Raw genomic sequence first — 25,045 nt, forward strand, 5'->3', positions numbered from 1 at the left:
TTGGCGGGGGTCCCCGGCTGGTGCCTCCCACCTCTCCTCTGCGTCCAGCCCAGTCCCTGACACTTTGCTGAGCTCACACATCACAGCAGAGAGATGAATCCTTCACCTTGGGCTTTCTGACTTATTTTAAGCACAGATGCCTTTGCCTGCAATGTGGGAGAAGTTCACTGGTATTCAGGAAGTCAGAGCCCTAGCTGTCCCCAACCTAGTGTCTTCCACATCTGGTGGGACTACAACCCCCATCCTCCCTAGCCTCTGGGCTGCTGGGTGTTGTAGTCCAACATCTGGAGGGCACCAGGTTGGGGGCAGATGGGGTGATCTCTGGATAATAATTCTTTGAGTTAGAAAAACCAAAAAAACTCTGAGATGACACAACAGCTCCAATAATATTTGCTTTGTAAAAAAACCAACAACCCAGTCCTGTTGAAATGATGTAGTCCCTGACCAGAAATGTCTCGCAAGGCACACTAGATAGACAAAATAAGGAGTCGTGGGGGAGATGTAGGAAAGTATGTGCTCCTTCACAGATGATCTCATGTGCAGCACTGTGGCCAAGATCTAATCTCTCGCTAGCAAATATAATCAACAGCTTTGTAGATGATGTATTAGGAAGGAATGGTCCGGCACTTCTGCGCCCTCAACGAGCCGCTTGTAGTTTTCTTGAGAATAATCTCAAGAGTCTGCGGAATCAGCCTTTGCCGCAAGGAGTGGCTCCTTATGTTTTCATAAAACTTTCTAAATATACCATTTTTTAGAGAGTCACGCTTCTGGCTCTACACGTGTCACAGCAGTTGTCGATTATAGATAGAACAGTTCAAAGGAACGAGGAGCCCCTCTGCTTTGAGCCTTTGAAACAGGTTGTTGTTCAAATGTTATGGCCCTTTCCCAATCCTGTCCATCAAAATTCAAAACTGTCTTGTAAAGTTTTGAGCAGATGGATGGATTAGCCGTCCATTTGAGTTCAGGTCTGCTGCAGGATCATCATGCAGGAATATTTTCCATTCCTGGTCCCCTTTCGCCAGAGAGGAACCCACTTACCCATAGCATTGAACATCATTTATACAATTATTTTTACACCATCATTGCATTGTTTTTCACACCGGCCTCAAACATTCACTTTCTGCCAGGCCTTTGGCTCTTAATTATCTATGTCCTCGAGTTAGTGGCATATTTTAATCCTGCCTTTTTAAAAATAGAATGTCTTTTATGTTTTCCTTTGTTGCCCCCCTCTTTTATGTCAGTTCCTTTGTATGTATTTGCTTATATATTTTATGTCGTTTTGAGTTACTTTGTTTAAAAAGCGACCAATAAATTTAATTCATAATAATATATTCGTAGTTGCTCGTTTAAGTCACAGCTTCCCAGATGTTTGCATGAAAGCATTCCTCGTCCACAGTTGCACGGCATAATGGGTTTTGTAGTTCTTCAGGCTGCATAAACAGTCAGTTGCATGCATGCATAATGCATTGAGTGAATCTGGGTCTCCTCTGTTCTATCCTGGCTCGCAACCCCTGCTTTCCTTGTGGCATGCTAGGGTGATCCCGCATGCACTTTGGGAATTAATGATCTGTTCCATATGTTCTGTTTTCTTCTTCACCTCAGTTACCTGCATTTTAACAACCTTGAAACCTTGGAGCCAGAGACGTTTAGCGACCTGCCCAAACTGGAAAGGCTGTAAGTCCTGAGAAAATCACCAAGTGGTTTGTATGTGTGACATTCGTGCTAGTCAATTTGTGGTTTGTGCAATTAACTCTTAGAGGATACTGACCATAACAGCTTCCCAAAGTGTCTAGCAGAGTTTCCCTGGAGGCAGACAACAAAAGCTGTAGTCATACTCGAATGCAAGGTCAAGAATTACAGTCAGGTTACATATGCTTCAGGTTACATACGCTTCAGGTTACAGACTCTGCTAACCCAGAAATAGTACCTCGGGTTAAGAACTTTGCTTCAGGATGAGAACAGAAATCGTGCAGCGGCGGTGCAGCGGCACTGGGAGGCCCCATTAGTTAAAGTGATGCTTCACGTTAAGAACAGTTTCAGGTTAAGAACAGACCTCCGGAACGAATTAAGTTCTTAACCTGAGGTACCACTGTACTTTGTGCAAGCATTTGGCATTTCAGTTACTACTATCTACAAACTATACAGTCCTTCTTCCTCTCTTTGGCACGGTATACAGTACCTCGGGTTACATACGCTTCAGGTTACAGACTCCACTAACCCAGAAATAGTACCTCAGGTTAAGAACTTTGCTTCAGGATGAGAACAGAAATCGTGCTCCGGTGACACGGCAGCAGCAGGAGGCCCCATTAGCTAAAGTGGTGCTTCACGTTAAGAACAGTTTCAGGTTAAGAACGGACCTTCGGAACAAATTAAGTACTTAACCCGAGGTACAACTGTACTTTCAGTCTAGTAATAAACAGTCCTGATATCGCAAACTCATAGTATCAGCAGCACACTTTACCATACATCCAAACTAGCTGTAAGGATGCGTACTAACAGCATATCTGTGCTCTCCTCGTTCCTCAAATTGCAAACTCATCTTCCTCCTTTTAATTGCATCTCCAGCTGACACCAATTAAGCATGGAGTGCCGCTCCCACACATTGAAGAAACTTCTGGAATGCTTTTTAAACTTAAAGGAACCTTATCTGTTTCGTGAAGAATGTATTCCTAACATTAACATCATGCCTAGCTTGGTCCAGTGAGAGGGGTGCTTGGAAGCTGCACACCTAGGTGTGTTAAAACTTCACCCAGGGACAGTCTCTGCCTGACACTTGGGAGATGACCTCAAAGAATACCCAGCTAACATTCTGACTCTCTTCACTTCCCCCCGTACAGCTTCTTGCACAACAACCGGATTTCCAGAATCCAGCCAGGCGCTGTCACCCAACCAGAATCCCTTAAACGCCTGTAAGTGGATAATCACTGCAGCAAAGAACAATTCATCATTCTGGGTGGAGGCAAAAAGCTGGTTTCAACTGGAGACAGCTGTGTGGCTTTGCTAAATGTGGGAGACCCATGGTCAGCCCTACATAAACTTAACCTCTCAAGAAGCCATGTCGGTGGGTGGGCAAGATGCTAAAATGTTCAGCCAGCCCTTTGGTGGGGGCCTCTAATCCCCCTGGGCACCTGCCCCTGCCCCCAACCAATTTCAAGATGGGGTCAGAAAACGCAGAAGGTCCAAATTTCCATCCCTAGCTGTTATGTACTGAGTTGAATAGGATTCAGAATGCAGCAGTCTGATTGGTCCTAGAACAATAGAATTCAGAATGCAGCAGTCTGATTGGTCCTAGAACAATAGGGTCCAGAATGCAGCAGTCTGATTGGTCCACAGGAGCCACCCAATCCAGCTCCAGGTGGAAGTGAATCCGCAACCTGATTGGCCTACAGGTGAATCCCGGAATTAGCCAATCACGTGGGGCCCATTGTGTAAATAATGTATATAAGGCAGACATTATGGGGGAACTTCCATTCCTCCTCACCACTATGAGCTGAATAAAGAGCATGAGATCCATTCTCAACTCCAAGTCTCTGGGTCTCCTCATAAGGAAGCTGTGCCTGGAGGAAGAACTGTGAGGGGGGAGACTCCATCAGGCAAGGCCTCTTTCCACCTGCCTTGCCCCACCCTCCAGTCTCTGCTTCTTATTTTGTATTGTATTATGTTGTGCACTGTGGTTTGCTGTTGTTTTATTGATTGGAGTTTAGAAATTACTTATTGTAATTGTTGAGTGGATTTCTGTTTAATTTTGAAATGCTGATATTTAATATTATTCTATATTATTTTAATGAATGTTGAGTGTTATTTTATTTGCATATTGTATATTGTATTATGCATATTGTCTTATTTATATGATGTTAGCCGCTCTGAGCCTGGCTTTGGCTGGGGAGAGCGGGATACAAATAAAATATTTATTTATTTATTTATTTATTTATTTATTTATTTATTTCACTAGTGTATCTCGTTTAAAAGATCTTGGCCCACCAAGCTAGAAAAGTGCTGCCTGAGATGGTGGGAGAACGTCTGCCCACGGAGAGGGGAATATAGAGAAGGGCCTCAGTTGATGATCGCAGGGTCTGAGTCAGTTCATCTGGGGAGAGTTTTGGGGTCTTGAGTACAAAGTCACCTTTCCTGTGAGGCTACCGGGAACTCTCTGGCAATTATAATCTCCACGTCTTCTTCTTTCACCTCTTTGCCTCAGGCGGCTGGACTCCAACGCCTTGCTGTGCGATTGTGACCTGATGTGGCTGGCAGAATTGCTGAGGAAATTCACCGTGCAGGGCAACACCCAGACGGCAGCTACCTGCGAGAACCCAAGGGAGCTGCAGGGGCGCTCCATCGTCACCCTGACCACCCAAGAATTCAGCTGTGGTGAGCTCCCTGCCACAGGCACCGCAATATCGGTTTTGTTTATCTCGTTGGCATCCAGCGCCTCACATAACCTTGCCGTAACTTTAAACTGCACCCACCCCTTTGAAGAATCATTAACCTCTGCATAAAACCACCTTGGTGCTGTAGGAGCGTTTCATGGCCATCCTACCTGTTATGTACTGAGATGAATAGGATTCAAAAGGCAGCACAGGTCAAATCTGTATCCAGGGCAGCTGTTTACCAGCTCCATCTGGTACGTAGGCTGAGACCCTACCTGCCCGCTGTCTGTCTCGCCAGAGTGGTGCATGCTCTGGTTATCTCCCGCTTGGACTACTGCAATGCGCTCTACGTGGGGCTATCTTTGAAGGTGACCCGGAAACTACAACTAATCCAGAACGTGGCAGCTAGACTGGTGACTGGGAGCGGCCGCCGAGACCATATAACACCAGTCTTGAAAGACCTACATTGGCTCCCAGTACGTTTCCGAGCACAATTCAAAGTGTTGGTGCTGACCTTTAAAGTCCTAAACGGCCTCGGTCCAGTATATCTGAAGGAGCGTCTCCTCCCCCATCGTTCTGCCCGGACACTGAGGTCCAGCACCGAGGGCCTTCTGGCGGTTCCCTCACTGCGAGAGGCCAAGCTACAGGGAACCAGGCAGAGGGCCTTCTCGGTAGTGGCGCCAGCCCTGTGGAACGCCCTCCCATCAGATGTCAAAGCAATAAACAACTACCTGACATTCAGAAGACATCTGAAGGCAGCCCTGTTCAGGGAAGTTTTTAATATGTGACATTTTAGTGTACTTTTCATCTTTGTTGGAAGCCGCCCAGAGTGGCTGGGGAAACCCAGCCAGATGGGCAGGGTACAAATAATAAATTATTATTATTATTATTATTATTATTATTATTGGTCCTAGAACAATAGGATTCAGAATGCAGCAGTCTGATTGGTCCTAGAACAATAGGACCTAGAATGCTGATTTGTCCACAGGAGCCACCCAATCCAGCTCCGAGGTGGAGGTGAATCCGCAACCTGATTGGCCTGCAGGTGAATCCCGGAATTAGCCAATCACGTGGGGCCCATTGTGTAAATAATGTATATAAAGCAGACATTCTGGGGGAACTTCCATTCCTCCTCACCACTATGAGCGGAATAAAGAGCAGGAAATCCACTCTCGACTCCGAGTATATTTCACCACCCAGAATGCCTCGCTCTGAAGAAAGACACCCCCCCCACCCATTCCTTCCTAAAGCAAGGCAGGGCGAGAGATGTTGGCAGATCATCCGATTTAATACATAACGTGGCCTGAGGACGCTGCTGCCAGTTTACCCATACAGCCCAGCAGAGGCTCCAGCTTGCAAGGGAGACTGGAGGCAACAATGTCCCGTGTGTGACTTCACGCATGACATTTACCTCCCGATGTTCTGACATCCGGACACTGGGAGGAGCCAGGGGTGGAGCCAAATGCAGCCATCGCAAGGCTTCAGGAGCAGACAGCTCCTTTGCCTCTTCCTGGCACCATCACCAAGAGGTGGCTGCTTCAGCGCTCCTTCGCCTCCATGGAGGAGGAGAAGGAGCCAGCCTCTGGAGCCATGCTTCAGCTGGCTCCATGCTTCGCCTCTGTGCTTTTTGGACATAGGGGCCCCTAGCCCACAAATATTTGGGCCCCCCCCGAAAGAGCTCGACCCCCAGGAGCTGGCACACTGCAGTCCCACCTTGCCTTTGCACCATCCTGGTAAAGAGCAGTGATGGAACCGGTGGTATCACATCATCACCTAACTGCTAGGTCCGTTCCTTGCTAAAGATGAAGGATAGGAAAGGAAATGGAAGCTGTGGGGATGGGAAGATATGCCACCATCTTGAAGAGCCCAAAACCATCAAGGGGATGGAGTAATTACCTTGTGGCTTAGGGCCCTCGTATTTACTGGACCTCCTCTCCTGGTATGCCCCGCAGAGGACCTTAAGGTCCATGAATAATCATAGTTTAGAGGTCCCGGGCCCTAAGGAAGTCAGATTATCCTTCACTAGGGCCAGGGTCTTCTCAGTGATGGCTCCGACCTGGTGGAATGCTCTGAGCCATGAGACCAGGGCCCTGCAGGATTTAACTTCCTTCCGCAGGGCCTGTAGGGCTTTCAATTTGAACTTAGCCTGATCTTTTATTCCCCTTCCTTCCCCCCCTCCCCTTTTTATGAAGATTACCCGCTCTGAGATCCCACGGCTAATTCTCCCCTGGTCTCCTTGCTGGCCCAAATAGGACTAATTTAGCCAGCTAGCCCTGGTGATCATCTAATGTTTATTGGATGGATTTCCCCCCTAAATTGATTTTTGAATTCTGAATTTATTGTTATTCACGTTTTATACTGTATTTCATGCTGTTTTTGTTGCATCAATTAAGTGTTTTAAATTTGTTGTTAGCCACCCTGAGCCTGGTTTTCTGAACCAGGAAGGGCAGGGTATAAATAAAAAATTATGATTATTATTTATTATTACGCTGAAAGGCTGCAGGATCTGGGGCTTTTGAATTCAGAGAAAAGGCGAGTAAGTTGACCTGCTAGAACAAGGCAGTCCAACTTCTCAAGTGGGGCACCCTTCGCGGTCTTTTTCAGAGAGGCCTCGCATCACAACCGAGCCACAAGACGCAGATGTCACCCTGGGCAACACCGTCTATTTCATCTGCAGAGCAGAAGGTAACCCCAAGCCCAAGATCATCTGGCTCCACAACAAGTAAGTCTTGCACGATTTTCACCCAGCTGAGCCAGAACGCAAGAGTGCTCTCACAGGAGGAGCACAGGCATAAACCAGTCTGGCTCTGATCTGACCCTCCCCTCAGAGAATCTTGGGGATTGTGCCTTTGGGCTCACCATCTGAAAAGATCTGACACACGAGGAAGAAGTGCTGCGGAGGGAGGAGGGGAAAGCAAGGCTCAAGCACAAGTTATCCAAGTTAATAATAATAATAATAATAATAATTAATAATAATTAATTTATACCCCGCCCTCCCCGAGCAGAGCCAGGCTCGGGGCGGCTAACACCAGTAAAATTACAATAAAAACATAATGGGGAGGGGGGGGAGAAAAGCAATTTAAAATACGGGTTAAAATATAATTTAAAATGCAGCCTCATTTTAATAGTAACCCATAGATCAAAACCATAAGGGGAGGGAAACTTAAGGGTCAGACTGAGTCCAAACCAAAGGCCAGGCGGAACAGCTCTGTCTTGCAGGCCCTGCAGAAAGATGTCAAGTCCCACAGGGCCCTAGTCTCTTGGGACAGAGCGTTCCACCAAGTCGGGGCCAGTACTGAAAAGACCCTGGCCCTAGTTGAGACCAATCTAACCACCTTGCGACTTGGGACCTCCAAAGTGTTGTCATTTGTGGACCTTAAGGTCCTCCACGGGGCATACCAGGAGAGGTGGTCCCATAGGTACGTGGGTCCTCCTGACATTACAGCCAACGTCAGTGGCAGTTCTGGATGTCTTGCCCTTGGTAAAGGGCAGTCGTCCCCCCCACCTCGCACTCTTCTCTCCCCGCATTTCCACATCAAATGCAGGAACAGAGCAGGTGCCAATATTCAGGACAGGAGCACAAGGCAGCTGCTGTCACTATACGCAAAATTCTAGGACTACTTCGAAGACTCCATCAGAGTCCAAATATCAAGGAGTTCTGATTTCTGAGCAACTCCTGTCCCTAGCTTTACAGACAATTACCATATTTTTTGCTCTATAAGACACACTTTTTCCCTCCTAAAAAGTAAGGGGAAATGTGTGTGCATCTTATGGAGCGAATGCAGGCTGCGCAGCCATCCCAGAAGCCAGAACAGCAAGAGGGATCGTTACTTTTGCTGCGCAGCAATCCCTCTTGCTGTTCTGGCTTCTGGGATTCAGAATATTTTTTTTCTTGTTTTCCTCCTCCAAAAACTAGGTGCATCTTATGGTCTGGTGCATCTTATAGAGCGAAAAATACGGTATGTGCATATCTATCTCTTGAGTTAGCGTATCTAGGGATGCCCCTGGCTGACTCTTGGTTAGGCTGAGCTAACATGACAGTTTCCGGCTCCCAGGAGTTCCCAGATCCGGAGGGTTTAATCTTCCTTTCTGTTTCTCAGCAACGAGATCGACATGCAAGATGATGGGCGTCTGAACCTCCTGCAAGACGGAACATTAATGATCCAAGATACCAGGGAGTCGGACAAAGGCGTCTACCAGTGCATGGCCAAGAATGTCGCCGGAGAAGCAAAGACCCAGGAAGTTGTGCTGCGCTACTACGGCCACCCATGTAATGGCTTTTAAAGATCCTCTGAAATTTAAGAATTGCCGCTGCATCCGTTAGAGAGCAAGCAGCCTTATGCTAAGTTGGACGCATTGGTCCATCAAGCTTAGTACTGACTACACTGGCTGGCAGCAGCTCGCTAGGGTTTCAGGCAGGGTATGTTTCCAGCCCCACCTGGAGATAAAGGTAAAGGGATCCCTGACCGTTTAGTCCAGTCGTGACTGACTCCGGGGTTGCGGCGCTCATCTTGCTTTATTGGCCGAGGGAGCCGGCATACAGCTTCCGGGTCATGTGGCTGGCATGACTAAGCCACTTCTGGTGAACCAGAGCAGCGCACGGAAACGCCGTTTACCTTCCCACCGGAGCGGTACCTATTTATCTACTTGCACTTTGACGTGCTTTCGAACTGCTAGGTTGGCAGGAGCAGGGACCGAGCAACGGGAGCTCAACCCGCCACGGGGATTCGAACCGCCGACCTTCTGATCAGCAAGTCCTAGACTCTGGGGTTTAACCCACAGTGACCAAGGGATTAACTCCAGAACCTTCTGCATACAGAGAAATCTACTGCTGTCCCTTTCCATTTTAAGAGATGAATGGTGGAAAAATTTGGTTCAGTATCCTTCTAGTGTAAACCAAGCACTCTCATTAATTGTGATTCTCGACGGGTGCAGAGTGGATCAGCAATAAGTCAGGTGTAGAGAACCTGTGGCCCTTCAGGTGTCATAGAATCGTAAAGTTGGAAGGGACCCAGGGGTCATCTAGTCCAACCCCCTGCAATGCAGGAATTAGATTCCAACTCCCATCAGTGGGCAGCCAGTGTGCTCAACGGTCAGGGTTGATGGGAGCTGGAGATTGGGAGAGTCACAGTTTTCCCACTACTGCTCAAGGCTTAATTCCTTTGTGGTGAAAGCCCCGCATACTTTGTATTGGAAAGTAAAATGGGAACCTGTCGGTTTTAATAGTGGAAGTGCTGGTAAGGAGACTCTTAAAACTCAGGGTCGTGGGTTTGAGGCCCATATGGGGTGAAAGTTTCCTGCGTTGCAGGGGGTTGGACTAAATGACCTTTGGGATACCTTCCAACTCTGCAATTCTATGATTATGTGACTGCATTGGGCCTGTACCTCTTTGTCGCTAAGACCACAAGACAAGCCTGCTGGTTCAGACCCAAAGCCTACCTATCTAGTCCAGAAATCTGTCACTCCCCTATCAATCTTCATGCACTCTCATTCCCTTCTTTAACAGAGGGAGAATAATGACTGTCCTACCTTATAAGGTGGGAGATGCGGTTGGCGCTGTGGGTTAAACCACAGAGCCTAGGGCTTGCTGATCAGCAGGTTGGCGGTTCGAATCCCCACAACAGGGTGAGCTCCCGTTGCTCGGTCCCTGCTCCTGCCAACCTGGCAGTTTGAAAGCATGTCAAAGTGCAAGTAGATAAATAGGTACCACTCTGGTGGGAAGGTAAATGGCATTTCCATGCGCTGCTCTGGTTAGCCAGAAGCGGTTTAGTCATGCTGGCCACATGACCCGGAAGCTGTACGCTGGCTCCCTCGGCCACTAAAGCGAGATGAGCACCACAACCCCAGAGTCAGTCACGACTGGACCTAATGTTTAGGGCTCCCTTTACCTTATAGGGCTGTTGTGAGAAAATGCATTCTGAGCACAAGATAAATGCTAAGCACCAGCAACCAACTGACAGCACCCAGTCCTCGTTTCTCTTTTGCTTTCAGCCAAACCCAGCTTTGTGATCCAGCCCCAGAACACGGAAGTGCTGGTTGGGGAGAGCGTGACTTTGGAATGCGGGGTCTCCGGGCACCCTCTACCCCGTGTCACCTGGGTGTTGAGCTCAGGGTCTCCACTGCCGCAGGACCCTCGCTTCACCATCACCAGCTCCGGGGGGCTGTACATCCAAAACGTCACCTTCTCGGACCAAGGGCAGTACAGCTGCAACGCGAGTAACAGCGAGGGCTCCATCCAAGCCACGGCCAACGTCATCGTGCAAGGTGACCAAACACACACAGTAACCGCCGGGGACAGGTGGACGGGAAGTTGTGCCAAAGTCGGGGAGAGCTACCTCGGAACAAAAAGTATCAGACATGTGAAGGGGCTCCTTTTTGAAATCCATGCCGTTCTGAAACTTTCACCCCACTGTCTTGATTCAAAATGGCATTGATTTGTAGCCAAACGAAAACGAAAACCTGCCCCTGTTCTCAGGGACCGCCATGCAAAATTTGGTTATGACGTGTTAAGAAGTGTCCAAATGCAAATAAGTTTCCAAAATAGACAGGCACCCCCCCCCCAGCTTGGGCGGAGGTTATGCTCTGGGCCTTTGCGCATATAAGAAAAAAATGTATAAATGGGGAGCCTAAAAAGCATCTAACTAATGGGTAGGCAAACTAAGAGAGCCAGTGTGGTGAGAGCCAGTGTGAGAGCCAGTGTGGTGTAGTGGTTAAGAGCGGTAGTCTTGTAATCTGGGGAACCGGGTTCGATTCCCCGCTCCTCCACATGCAGCTGCTGGGTGACCTTGGGCCAGTCACACTTCCTTGAAGTCTCTCAGCCCCACTCACCTCACAGAGTGTTTGTTGTGGGGGAGGAAGGGAAAGGAGAATGTTAGCCGCTTTGAGACTCCTTAAAAGGGAGTGAAAGGCGGGATATCAAATCCAAACTCTTCTTCTTCTAAGGCCCGGGGGCCGGATCTGGCCCAATCGCCTTCTAAATCCGGCCGGCGGATAGTCCGGGAATCAGCGTGGTTTTACATGAGTGGAATGTGTCCTTTTATTTAAAATGCATCTTTGGGTTATTTGTGGGGCATAGGAATTCCTTAATAATTTTTTTTTCAATATATAGTCCGGGGGCCCCCCACAAGGTCTGAGGGACAGTGGACCGGCCCCCTATTGAAAAAGTTTGCTGACCCCTGATCTAAATGCTCACTTTTTCTGCTCTTCAGCAATCTCTCCCGCTCACTCTCCACACAATTCTCTCTTCAACTAGATGCCTGTATAGCAGTTTTGTCCTGATTTGCCTGAACAATGCTTTTGCAGAGGTTAAACCAGGGGTAAAGGTAAAGGGACCCCTAACCATTAGGTCCAGTTGTGGCTGACTCTGTGGTTGTGGTGCTCATCTCGCTTTATTGGCCGAGGGAGCCGGCGTACAGCTTCCGGGTCATGTGGCCAGCATGACTAAGCCGCTTCTGGCGAACCAGAGCAGCCCAAGGAAACACCGTTTACCTTCCCACCGGAGCGGTACCTATTTATCTACTTGCACTTTGACATGCTTTCAAACTGCTAGGTGGGCAGGAGCAGGGACCGAGCAACGGGAGCTCACCCTGTCGCAGGGATTCGAACTGCTGACCTTCTGATCGGCAAGTCCTAGGCTCTGTGGTTTAGACCACAGTGCCACCCGCGTCCCAGGGGTAGTCAACCCTTTTATACCTACCGCCCACTAATGCATCTTTCTTGATGGTAAAATTTCCTTACCGCCCACCAGTGCTCGATGGAAGGAGCATTCAGGTTGTGCCGTAGAACCCCTTTACAGCCCACCTAGAATCCTGAAACGCAGTAGGGACCAGGTTGACAACCCCCAAGTTAGACAGTGTCCAGTTCTGGGTGGAAAGGGATTTTTTTGCCATTCTCGAAAGGCCTGATTTCTGTTCTTCCCCCCCCCCTCAGATACTCCTAAGTTTCTGATCATCCCCACCGACCAGACCGTAACAGAGGGTCAAAGCGTTGACTTTCCCTGCTCTGCTGAAGGCCGTCCGCTGCCAGTCATCGCCTGGACGAGAGCAGGTATTCTTTGTTCCCTCTGTTCTTCTGTAATGATTTTCAGACTCCAGAAGCTGTAAGCATGCAGCTTGCTTGCAGGCCACCAGCCTTCCCCGGTTTGGTGCCCTCAGGACGTTTTGGATTACAACTTCCCTCAGCCCCGGACAGCACAGAGCTGATGAGGAGTCGCTATCCAAAACCTCTGGAGGTCCAGGTTGGGTCGGTCGGATCTATCACTCTCCCTCAGAGGTTGAAAGACCAAGAGGCCACAAAGGCTCTTTGCTTGCCTGCTTTTAGCCTTTAGCTTTTAATAATCTGGGCCAACGGTGTATTCACATAGATGACCTAACTGCAGCTATCACTGGGCAACTGCTCTCCCGCGGATCAACAGGAAGTGGGTTCTTTCAGCACTGTGTGGAGTAACCTCACTGCGTAGGTAATTCTGCCAAGAGATCCCAGGGCACAATGTGCCCTGTATAATGCTCACGTGCCAAGCTAGTGCCCCACTCAGCCTTTCCAAAGCTCAGGCCAGTGTGCTTTGAATTGGTATGTTTCTGAGTGACTGGGAGCAGCCGCCGAGACCATATAACACCGGTCCTGAAAGATCTACATTGGCTCCCAGTACATTTCTGAGCACAATTCAAAGTATTGGCACTGACCTTTAAAGCCCTAAACAGCCTCGGTCCTGTATACCTGAAGAAGTGTCTCCACCCCCATCGTTCAGCCCGGACACTGAGGTCCAGCTCCGAGGGCCTTCTGGCTGTTCCCTTCCTGCAAGAAGTGAGGTTGCAGGGAAGCAGGCAGAGGGCCTTCTCAGTAGTGGCACCCACCCTGTGAAACGCCCTCCCATCAGATGCCAGGGAAATAAACAACTATCTGACTTTTAGAAGACATCTGAAGGCAAGCCTGTTCAGGGAAGTTTTTCATGTTTTAACGCTTTTTAATGAATATTCTGTTGGGAACCGCCCAGAGTGGCTAGGGAAACCCAGCTAGATGGGCGGGGTACAAATAAATTGTTGTTGTTGTTGTTGTTGTTGTTGTTTATTAGCATCTTAAAAGGTAAAGGGACCCCTGACCATTAGGTCCAGTGGTGGCCGACTCTGGGGTTGCGGTGCTCATCTCGCTTTATTGGCCGAGGGAGCCGGCATACAGCTTCCGGGTCATGTGGGCAGCATGACTAAGCCGCTTCTGGCGAACCAGAGCAGCGCACGGAAACGCCGTTTACCTTCCCGCCGGAGCAGTACCTATTTATCTACTTGCACTTTGAACTGCTAGGTTGGCAGGAACAGGGACCGAGCAACGGGAGCTCACCCTGTCGCAGGGATTCGAACCACCGACCTTCTGATTGGCAAGTCCTAGGCCCTGTGGTTTAACCCACAGCGCCACCCGCGTCCCTATTAGCATCTTATGGGGTCATAAATAACCAGATCCACACCATCCATTCAAAGCACATCCAATGCACATTTAAAGCACGTGATGTCCCCCAAGAAATCCTGCAAACTGTAATGGCCCACTTGCAGAGCTACAATTCCCAACCCCTGTAACAAACTACTGTGTTCCCAGGGAACCACTGCCTTAAAACAGTCCCAGTGTTCCTCAGAACCAGCACCAAGCCTTTGGCAGCTGCCAGCTCCTCACCTGGATGCATTGTGGGAAATAAAAAAAATGTGGCTTGGCCCATCTTCCCAGGGCTGCCACCACACCTCATCAAGAACGCCCAACTGGAGCCAGCCTTGCCCACAAGAACTCAGTCCAAACTTGGCCGCTGCCTTACGGCATGTCATTGTTGTTAGGTGGTCCGTTGCCGAGCGACCGGAGACACAGCATCCTCTCCACCGGCACCCTGAGGGTGGTCCGAGTGGCCCTTCACGACCAAGGCCAGTATGAATGCCACGCCATCAGCGCCATTGGGGTCCGAAGCTCCCCTGTGCAGCTCTGGGTGACTCCGCGAGGTATGTTTGGTTGTACATCTTCTGCTCCTCAAATTGCTTTTGCCTCCTGGGGCCCTTTGAGCTTCTTCCCCAGTTGTTCCTGTTATAAGAAAAAACTGCTCCTTTTCCCTTATGGGGTATCCAAGAGTCCATAAACCAAACCAAACAAACCAAACCTTCCCTTTTTAGGGAAGTTTTTAATGTATGGTGCTGCATTGTTTTGAATATTCAGTTGGAAACCGCCCAGAGTGGCTGGGGAAACCCAGCCAGATGGGCGGGGTATAAATAAATTATTATTATTATTATTATTATTATTATTATTATTATTATTATTATTATTATTATTATTATCATCATCCGTATAGAGTCCTTAAAGTGGGTCCCCCTATCCATAGGAGAAAATAACAGAGGCAAACCAGAGTATATTGAGAAGCAAAGCCTGATCTTTTTAAACTGTTGCAACAGGGTCCCCAAAACCTGGAGGGAGAGAACTCCAAACAATGGTGCACAAGTCCTTATATGGACTTTTGAAATTGCCCACCCTGTAGCCCAAGACCCCTCCCCCCGAAACATCATACAAACATCACAGAAGGAGGCGGTCTACAGCAGAAATACTGTCTGCCAGGATACCTGATAATGGTCACTGATTGCTTTACCTGGGTAGCCTGGCCATTCTTTTGTGATGGTAAATACTTTAATTCCTGAACCCAGGTCACAGGCTCACCCTATTCATACACAAATCTGCCCTTAAGACAGGTAAGCAAAAGATAATGGAGAGGCTTTCCCATTTCCTTCCTCCTTGCGGAGAAATATTTTAGGTCAATTTGGGAGAGTCCTGTGCTATTTCGGACACGTGGCTTATATACTTATGTGTGTATTTTATATTTGAGACCTTGGAATTCCTCCTTTGGTAATCCTCACAGAACTCTAGCTCAATGAGAGTTGGTGGAAGAAGATTGGAAGAAATTTAAAGTTTATCTACAGAAACATTGTAAAATTAAGGAATGTTAGAAGGATGTTGGAATGAAGTAATGTGGTTTTAGCAGAAATGATATAAAGGATTAAGTAAAAATGGATTGTTAATTGGTGAAAGAACAGAATGTAAAATTATAGTATATTAAGATAAATCATCAGGATAGAAATAAAGATGGAAAGGATTTGCTGAAATATCTAATTGAATTAGAATACAAAAAAGGGAGGTGTGAGGAGGTCAAGGAAATAAGCAAAGGAAAGAAAGTTATGTAAAGGATTGATTTTTTTTCCCTTTAATTATCTGCATCTTTTTTCTGTTTTTTTCCTTTGTTTTTGTATTGTTCTGTATTTTTATTTTTATTTTTTCTCTTTAAATATGTTCTTTATTTTTTCTTTTTGTAACCTTTAAAATCTCAATAAAAATCTGTTGAAGAAAAAAAAAGAACTCTAGCTCAATGGTTGCCATTAATTTGATTTGATCTGATTTTATAATGAATTGATTTTTAGAATGCTTTATTATTTTTCTGTTGTTAGCCACTCTGAGCCCGGCTTTGACTGGGGAGGGTGGGATATAAATAATTTTTTATTATTATTTTAACATTCCTGACCGAGAAGTTTGGGGTGTCTGCCTGACTCTTTCCTCTTCGCCCTAAACAGTGATTCCGGTCTTCCTTCACCCCCCGCAAGATATGGTGGCGGAGACTGGACAAGACATCGAGATCACCTGCGCTGCCCAAGGGGATCCGCAGCCCACCATCACATGGGCCAAGGTACCTGAGTGTTAATCGATGCACTTTGAACACCTGTTGCCTTGAGGCCTGCCTGCCTTCGATGGGGAACCCACTGTTGCTTCTGCAAATGCACAATATACAGTGGTGCCTCGCAAGACGAAATTAATTCGTTCCGCGAGTCTCTTCGTCTTGCAGTTTTTTCGTCTTGCGAAGCACCCCTATTAGCGGCTTAGCGGATTAGCGTCTCCACCCCCATCATTCTGCCCGGACGCTGAGGTCCAGCGCCGAGGGCCTTCTGGCGGTTCCCTCATTGCGAGAAGTAAAGCTACAGGGAACCATGCAGAGGGCCTTCTCAGTAGTGGCACCCGCCCTGTGGAACGCCCTTCCAGCAGATGTCAAAGCGATAAACAACTACCTGACATTCAGAAGACATCTGAATGTTCAGGGAAGTTTTTCACGTGTGATATTTTATTGTATTTTTGCTTTCTATGGAAGCCGCCCAGAGTGGCTGGGGAGGCCCAGCCAGATGGGCGGGGTATAAATAATAAATTATTATTATTATTATTATTATTAACGGCTATTAAAGGCTTAGCGGTTTAGCGGCTAAGCGGCTATTAGCGGCTTAGCAGCTTAGAAAAAGGGAAAAAACTCGCAAGACTCGCAAGACGTTTTCGTCTTGCGAAGCAAGCCCATAGGGAAATTCGTCTTGCGAAGCGCCTCGAAAAACGGAAAACCCTTTCGTCTAGCGGGTTTTTCGTCTTTCGAGGCATTCGTCTTGCGGGGCACCACTGTATTTTAAACACATTTCAAGCGCACACACACACCCAGAGGATCCTGGGAACTGTAGTTTGTTGAGGGTGCTGAGAATTTTAGGCCTGTAAGGGGTAAAATACAGCTCCCAGTTGGGCTACCAAAAGTTTGTGGGCAGAGAGAATGGTGGACTGAATGTGCAAAGCCTTTTCCATACCACCTCCAGTATCCGGGGGGGGTGGGAGCAACGGTTATTTGGGGTCTCCAAAAAGAGTTCAGGCAGCGCAGACATCCCTAATCTGAAGCCCGTCCCTCTGTCCCAAATCTCAAAGAGAACTTTAAAGAGTGCATGCGAAGGAACACAGCCCAATGTGCCATGCGACCGTAGCCTGAGATGACTTGTCTTTTGCTGCCAATCAAATTTTTGCAATGCCTTTGCTGACATCTGGTGGACAGCTGGGTGAGATGCCGTAGCCTGCAAGCCCTAGTTTGCACTTGCGAGTACAGTGGCACCTCAGGTTAAGTACTTAATATGTTCCGGAGGTCCGGTCTTAACCCAAGGTACTATTTCTGGGTTAGCGGAGTCTGTAACCTGAAGCGTATGTAACCTGAAGCATCTGTAACCCGAGGTACCACTGTATTCTGGTGGGTGTCAAAGTGTATCAGTTCACACAACCGTTTCTTCCTGAATCAAAGTCAGCATGAATTGGGTTTTTTCAGGAGACTTGCACGTGCCAAACAAGCAGCCCACGCACAGTTTGGGGATCAAGGTGTCCAATTTCATCTCATTTTTTTCTGGGGAGGTACAATTTGTTCCAGGACGCGGGTGGTGCTGTGGTCTAAACCACTGAGCCTCTTGGGCTTGCCGATCGAAAGCATGCCAAAAAGTGCAAGTAGATAAATAGGTACCGCTTCGGCAGGAAGGTAAACGGCGTTTCCGTGCGCTGCTCTGGTTTCGCCAGAAGCGGCTTAGTCATGCTGGCCACATGACCCTGAAAAAACTGTCTTCGGACAAACGCCGGCTCCCTCGGCCTATGGAGTGAGATGAGCACCGCAACCCCAGAGTCATCTGTGACTGGACATTGGTCCTTTACCTTTACCTTTACAATTTGTTCCAAAACAAAATCGTCGCACGCAAGTTTTGCACATGCAGATATCCATTGGAGGAAAGCAAGTGCCTGCACACTAATATCAACCCAGGCAATCATCATTATGATCATCATCATCATCATCATCATCATCATCATCACTTTGTTTTGGCTTTCTGACTCAGTCAACACGGAAAAGAAGACTGGAAGGGATAAGTTCAAGTTTTGAATGCACTTCCACATTAGTAAAAGTCTTCTTTAAAAAAATCAACCTTTGAAATAGAAAAATAGCTCACCTACTGATTTTCTATTTGCACTGTGGTTTGCTTGTCTTAGCACAGAGGAACATTCACACATGTGATGCACCCCTCCCCCCATGCATTCCCACCCCATTCTCCTGTGTGCATAAAAAGGTTAAGGGACCCCTGACCATTAGGTCCAGTCGCAGATGACTCTGGGGTTGCGGCACTCATCTCGTATTACTGGCCGAGGGAGCCAGCGTACAGCTTGCGGGTCATGTGGCCAGCATGACTAAGCGGCTTCTGACGAACCAGAGCAGCGCACGGAAACGCTGTTTACCTTCCCGCTGGAGCGGTACCTATTTATCTACTTGCACTTTGACGGGCTTTCGAACTGCTAGGTTGGCAGGAGCAGGGACCGAGCAAGAGGAGCTCACCCCGTCGCGGGGATTCGAACCGCCGACCTTCTGATCGGCAAGTCCTAGGCTCTGTGGACTGTGCCACCCATGTCCCATCCTGTGTGCATAGCATGGGCCAAAGCTGAACCTAGTCTATCCAAGCTCCAAAACCTCTTTTCCTTGCATATCAGGAAGGAATTCAGATCACAGAGAGCGGCAAGTTCCACATCAACAGAGAAGGGACCCTCTCCATCCGAGACCTGGGGATGGCTGACCAAGGGAGGTATGAGTGCGTAGCCAGGAACACATTTGGGTTTACTTCCAGCACCATGCAACTGACAATCACAGGTGAGAGCAATCTTCCTTTGCATCTGCAGTGTTAGCCTGGTCGTGCAACCTTCCCGAAGTTGGCGCCCTCCAGCTGTTTCAGACTACAACTCCCACTGGCTGGCGCTGATGGGAGTTGTAGCTGGAGGGCACCAGATTGGCAGAGGTGGTCTAGTTGGAGCCAGTTTGCTTGGCTGGCTTTTCTGCACCCCTGTACCCATATACAATCCATACCAACATGCAATCCTAGATCTACGTTTTCTTTTATTTTTAAAAAATAATTTTTATTTTATTTTAAAAAGAAATAAATGTACAACAAATTCAATTTGCAAATCCATGCTCTGAATCTTGAGATTTTCCCTCTTCCCTTCCATGGGTCCTAATATGAACATTTACATCTGCAAATCAATCTGTTATCCACGTTTTTTATCCATCTGAGTTGTCCATAGTTTTTGTTAACTTACAGGTGAGATTAAAATCCTCTAGATCTACATTTTCTAAGCAGGGTTGTCACCCAGTTACAGAAACCCTAGTTGATTAAGCATGTACATTTTCTTGATGATTAATTAGCTGGTTGATTAAATCTGCAAAATACCCCCCCCCCATAAAATGAAAAGGATTCTTTGCAGATCCCTGCCTGTAGCTCCTTCTCTGGGTGACACAACGCAGCAGGGAGCATAGGAAGCTTTCTTATGAGTCGCACCATGGCTCTATAGCTCTATATTGTCTACACGGACAGACAGCAGCTGCTGGGGTTTCAGGTGGGAGTCTTTTCCAGCCCAACCTGGAGAAACCTTCTATGTGAAACGCAAATCTCTGCCACCAATGTGTGCAGCGCAGAAGGTTATGCTAAAAAGCAAGGGAAAGGCATTTATGGGTGCAAGAAAAAGCAAAACTATTCTTATTGTTCTGACATTTTCACATTCCAAGCAAACTCAAAATATGTGCTAGGAGCTGGTGCATTGGGCAGTAAGGTTACTGTTTTCAAGGCAGATGATTCTAAAATGGAAGTGGTTTAAATTTTGAATCTCTTTCCCCACCACCACCTCCACCTTTGTGGTTTTAAAAAAGCTACAAACGTTGGCAGAAGTGGCGACACCTTTGTAGCTACCTCGATCCAAGAAGCCATCAGCAGTGTGGACCACGCCATCAATTCTACGCGCACCGAGCTGTTTAGCAAGTAAGACCGTTTGGAGAATAAATTCACATTTACAGGGGCAGATGGGAAGGCCGCACAGATGCAGAAGCCATTTTGTGTGGGGAGGGCAGTTTTGCGGTCATTTCCCACCCTGGCTGGGTCTAGACATATCAAAGAAGCGATTCGGTTAAACACGTTGCAAATTTCATACAGAGAAATCCCGTTAGCGGAAAACGGGACTTCACAGCGCCATCTGGTGTCTCAGTGTTATAAAGCATATAAAGCACTTTATCTTCACAAATGTAGCAGAGTCCCCAATTGTCACTCGGCCAGGGACTTCATGGGAAGTAGGAATTCCCACGCAAGTGGAAAAGGAGGCAGGAATGGCTGCATTCCACCTGTCTGTCTGTGGTCAGGAGTGGAAATGAGCCAAGCAAATTCAATCTTTCACATCATTGTTTTCTTAAGTCTGCAAACGACACATACCGTATTTTTTCGTGTATAACACGCCCCTATGTATAAGACGCTACCTATTTGGGGGGTTCAAACTTAAGAAAATGGAGGGAGATTGCCCAGAGTTGTTAAGCTTTTTTGGGGGGGGGGTGGACCAGAGCTGTTGAGCTTTTTTAGGGGCAATATTGCTGAAAATTGCTCACCCGTCTGACCTGTGCTGCCGCAACCCCAAATCACCCACACTTCTTGCTGCAGCAACAGCAAATAAACACCAGCCCTTTTCGCAGACCCCAAGAACCCCGCGACAATCTCCAGCTAGCAGAACCAAACAATCCCATGTCACCAATATGCACTGACTATGTATAAAGCACACTTCCCCCCCCCCATTTTTTAGCATTCTTTTTTGGGGGGGGGTTGAACCTCATCTAATACACAGAAAAGTACGGTAGTTTTCATGTTTCCTCAGCATGCAAATGAACATAAACAGTTGTGTAACACACAGTGAATAGCAGACAGCAAGACAAAGAATGCAGTATTTGTCAGAAACCAAACTGCAGCAGAACAGAATCGGCGCTGATTGTGACGGATGCAAGTGGAAGCGGAAACTGCCGTTTTCTCGCTTCCCTAACTGAAAGTAAAAGTAACAAGTGGAAGCTGTGACAAACTGTTCCATTGTGGCCTGCTCTTTTTCAGGATACTCCATTCCACTCTCCTCCCCTAGTTTTCTGTCTCCTGCCCCAATAGTCAGCCAGCATTGTGTGACCACTGAGCATCCTTAGTCATCCCTGGGTAGCTTTGGGGGTCGTCGTCCCCCCACTTCCAAGGCTATAATCATATACCCACTCAATTGGAAAGAAGCCCCATTGAACTGAATGGGACTTTCTTTGGAGTAGAAAGGTTGTTTATCCCCCTGCATAGCTTGGGGTTCCCCCAAGCCTGCTGATATCGCCCTCTTGTGGACAGGAGGAACAGAGCCATTTTGGCTGCAATAAGGACCAGCACATTTGAGAACTCGGATTGCTATTAGTATCTCAGCCGATAATGCAGAGGCTTTTGGAAAATGCGATGGCGCTTAAAAATGGCTTTCTGTCCTCTCCGGACAGGCGACCGAAAACTCCTAATGAATTGCTGGCTCTTTTCCGTTACCCCCGGGATCCATACACCATCGAGACAGCTAGGGCCGGAGAGATCTTCGAACGGACCTTGCAGCTCATCCAGGAACATGTGCAGCAAGGCTTGGTTGTGGACATGAACGGAACAGGTAATAAAGACACCACTGAGCAGCAGCAACAAACCATGAAAGCATGTTATGTATTATGTCTCTGTTATGGCGCCCTAGGTATGGAAAACCCTCCCACTAGAGGACTGCTTGTCCCCCATGTTAGCAGCTTTTCAGTGTTAAATCGTGTGTCCCCCCCCCCCAGATGTACAGGAGACTAAGTTAAGGAACTGGTATGTTTGCTGCTAAGATTCCATCCTAGAATTGCTTTTCTGGTTTTTATTTGGACGTATACTGCATTCTAATAAAATGCTGAGAATGGGTTGCATTTGAACAAAACGTTCATTGGCCTAGAAACCTTTGGGTTAAAGGGAAGGCTATAAGGACCTCTCGGCGGTCATTCCTTTGCCTCTTAAGAAGGCATACCATATTGACCTGAATATAAACCACACTTTCCCCCCAAATTCCGATCGTGAAAAGTTAAAGTGTGGCTTATATTTGTGGCTGTACACCGTCGGCAAAGCGTCATGGCTCTCCGCCCCCCCCCCCCAAGGAAGCAGCCCAGGACTGCAGGGCAACCGCGCCCAGCCCACCCACCGCTCCCAAGCTTCCCCCAAGCTGTTAGAACAAAGGGGGGGACAGGGGAGGCCCCCGGCAAAGCGGTATGGCTCCCCCCCAAGAGCAGCCCGGGAGCACAGGGCAAGGGTGTCTGTCCCATCCACGGCTCCCAAGCCTCCCCCAAGCTGTAAAATTTGGAAAGTGTCGCTTATTTGCAGGTGCAGGTTATATTCGGCCCAGTACGGCCGAATATAACCTGCACAGTATTCGGCCCAGTACGGCCCAGTACAGCTCATATGTAATTAGAGTTTCCCTCTGAAGGACTGGGCATTTGCTAGAAACTTTAAAAATAAATATAAACCTGCAACGGTTTAGGGAAGGTTCCAGATACCCTGGAATTATTAGCCTCACAATCCGGTTGTGAGATTTGCAATGTTAGAAAAAGGAATTCGTTTCGTAGCGAATGCTTGTTCTGATTCTAATCCATTGGGTGACGCTCTGGGAGTGGTCTTTCAGGGTACCGCTACAACGACCTGGTCTCCCCGCACTACCTGAACATGATCGCCAACCTGTCTGGCTGCTCTGCCCACCGCCGCACCCCCAACTGCTCCGACATCTGCTTCCACAGGAAGTACCGGACCCACGACGGCTCGTGCAACAACCTTCAGCACCCCATGTGGGGAGCTTCCCTCACCGCCTTTGAGCGCCTGCTCAAGCCGGCCTACCAGAACGGGTTCAACCTGCCCAGAGGCTTCTCTCTGGCCGACGACTCCCGGGAACTCCCCCTGCCGCTCCCTCGCTTGGTCTCGACCGCCATGATTGGCACCGAGACCATCACGCCCGACGACCAGTTCACTCACATGCTGATGCAATGGGGACAGTTCCTGGACCACGACATGGACCAGACCGTGGCGGCCATCAGCATGGCGCGCTTCTCCGATGGCGCATCATGCAGCCAGGTGTGCACCAACGACCCTCCCTGCTTCTCCGTCATGATCCCGGAAAACGACCCGCGGGTGAGGAACGGACACTGCATGTTCTTCGTCCGCTCCAGCCCCGTGTGTGGTAGCGGGATGACCTCTCTGCTGATGAACTCCGTGTATGCCCGGGAGCAAATCAACCACCTCACCTCGTTCATCGATGCATCCAACGTCTACGGGAGCACAGAACACGAGTCTCTGGAGCTGAGGGACCTCAGCAACCAGAGGGGGCTCCTGAAGCAAGGACAGGTGGTCCCCAGCTCCGGGAAGCACCTCCTCCCCTTCGCCGTGGGGCCTCCCACCGAATGCATGCGGGATGAGAGCGAGAGTCCCGTCCCGTGTTTCTTGGCCGGCGACCACCGAGCCAACGAGCAGCTGGCCTTGACTTCCATGCACACCCTGTGGTTCCGGGAGCATAACCGTGTGGCCGCCAAGCTCCTGGCCCTGAACCCTCACTGGGACGGGGATACCATCTACCACGAGGCTCGGAAGATCGTGGGGGCCGAGATGCAGCACATCACGTACTCGCACTGGTTGCCCAAGATCTTCGGGGAAGCCGGGATGAAGGTCTTGGGGGAGTACAAAGGCTACGAGCCCAACACCAACGCCGGCATCCTGAACGCCTTCGCCACAGCCGCCTTCCGCTTCGGCCACACCCTCATCAACCCTCTCCTCTACCGGCTCAATGAGACTTTCCAGCCCATCCAGCAGGGCCACCTCCCTCTTCACAAGGCCTTCTTCTCGCCATTCAGGATCACCCAGGAAGGCGGCATCGACCCGCTTCTTCGCGGACTCTTTGGGATCCCCGGGAAAATGCGAGTGCCTTCCGAACTCTTGAACATGGAGCTGACCGAGAAGCTCTTCTCCATGGCCCATTCTGTATCTCTGGACCTGGCAGCCATCAACATTCAGAGGGGGCGCGACCACGGCATCCCCCCTTACAACGATTTCCGGGTCTTCTGCAACCTCACGTCTGCGCAGGAGTTCGACGACCTCAAGAACGAAATTAGGAACCTCGAAATCAGGGAGAAGCTCAGGAGGTAGGGCGCCTCGGCCAAAGGGCACCAGAGAGGTCAACGACGATTGTAACCAACCCTCCTTTAGGTATCTCCTTTGTGCAACCACCAAACTCCAGCCTTCCTGCTTCTCCCCCCGACCCCAGCACATGAGACCATTTACTTCTGTTGCTCTAGGTCAGGGGCAGAAAACCTGTGGCTCCAAATATTGGTGGACAGCAACTCGCATCCTCCCTGATTGTAGGCCCCACTAGGAAAGGCTGATAGGAGTCAAAGTCCTCTGGCCTCTTGAGGCTCACAAATTATATTGCCTTTAGCAACAGAAGTGAATAATGAAACACACAAAGGGATTGTAGTGTTTACATGCCTCCGTTCCATGTCTGGCTGCAGTCCACAGCAAGCGTTGACTCAGTCGCTGCAAGTATCTTGAAGATTGCCCAAGGTATATCTGCACTGCAAACCTATCCTGGTTTTATGCTGCTTTAAGAATCAAATCAAGGGACGCGGGTGGTGCTGTGGTCTAAACTATTGAACCTAGGGCTTGCTGATCAGAAGGTCGGCGGTTCAAATCCCCGCAACAGGGTGAGCGCTCATTGCTCGGTCCCAGCTCCTGCCAACCTAGCAGTTCGAAAGCATGTAGATAAATAGATAAATAAGTACCAAGTAGATAAATAGGTACCACTCCGGTGGAAGGTAAATGGCATTTCCGTGCGCTGCTCTGGTTTCACCAGAAGCGGCTTAGTCATGATGGCCACATGACCCGGGAAAACTGTCTGCGGACAAACGTCGGCTCCCTCAGCCAGTAAAGCGAGATGAGTGCTGCAACCCCAGAGTCATTCACAACTGGACTTAACTG

The 25,045-nt window shown here is 48.7% G+C and overlaps 1 protein-coding gene across 5 annotated transcripts in view; it reads left to right on the plus strand.

Moving 5' to 3' along the window:
* LOC309344791 (peroxidasin homolog) overlaps window positions 1-25,045 on the plus strand; it is a 72,753-nt gene that overhangs the window by 38,459 nt on the left and 9,249 nt on the right. For 4 of the 5 annotated variants that reach the window (XM_081867492.1, XM_081867494.1, XM_081867493.1 and 1 more), the window contains 13 exons: window positions 1,603-1,674; window positions 2,838-2,909; window positions 4,199-4,368; window positions 6,972-7,089; window positions 8,468-8,637; window positions 10,359-10,631; window positions 12,297-12,413; window positions 14,183-14,341; window positions 15,950-16,062; window positions 18,690-18,846; window positions 19,897-20,005; window positions 21,520-21,677; window positions 22,710-24,213. In XM_081867492.1, coding sequence (XP_081723618.1) covers window positions 1,603-1,674; window positions 2,838-2,909; window positions 4,199-4,368; window positions 6,972-7,089; window positions 8,468-8,637; window positions 10,359-10,631; window positions 12,297-12,413; window positions 14,183-14,341; window positions 15,950-16,062; window positions 18,690-18,846; window positions 19,897-20,005; window positions 21,520-21,677; window positions 22,710-24,213 — 3,192 coding nt within the window. Of the gene's footprint in view, window positions 1-1,602; window positions 1,675-2,837; window positions 2,910-4,198; window positions 4,369-5,966; window positions 6,101-6,971; window positions 7,090-8,467; window positions 8,638-10,358; window positions 10,632-12,296; window positions 12,414-14,182; window positions 14,342-15,949; window positions 16,063-18,689; window positions 18,847-19,896; window positions 20,006-21,519; window positions 21,678-22,709; window positions 24,214-25,045 lie in introns of those variants that run through there. The other variant, XM_081867496.1, reaches the window with a different exon arrangement.

The sequence above is a fragment of the Podarcis erhardii genome (assembly GCF_964252035.2).
Source record: "Podarcis erhardii genome assembly, chromosome: 6".
NCBI lineage: Eukaryota > Metazoa > Chordata > Lepidosauria > Squamata > Lacertidae > Podarcis > Podarcis erhardii.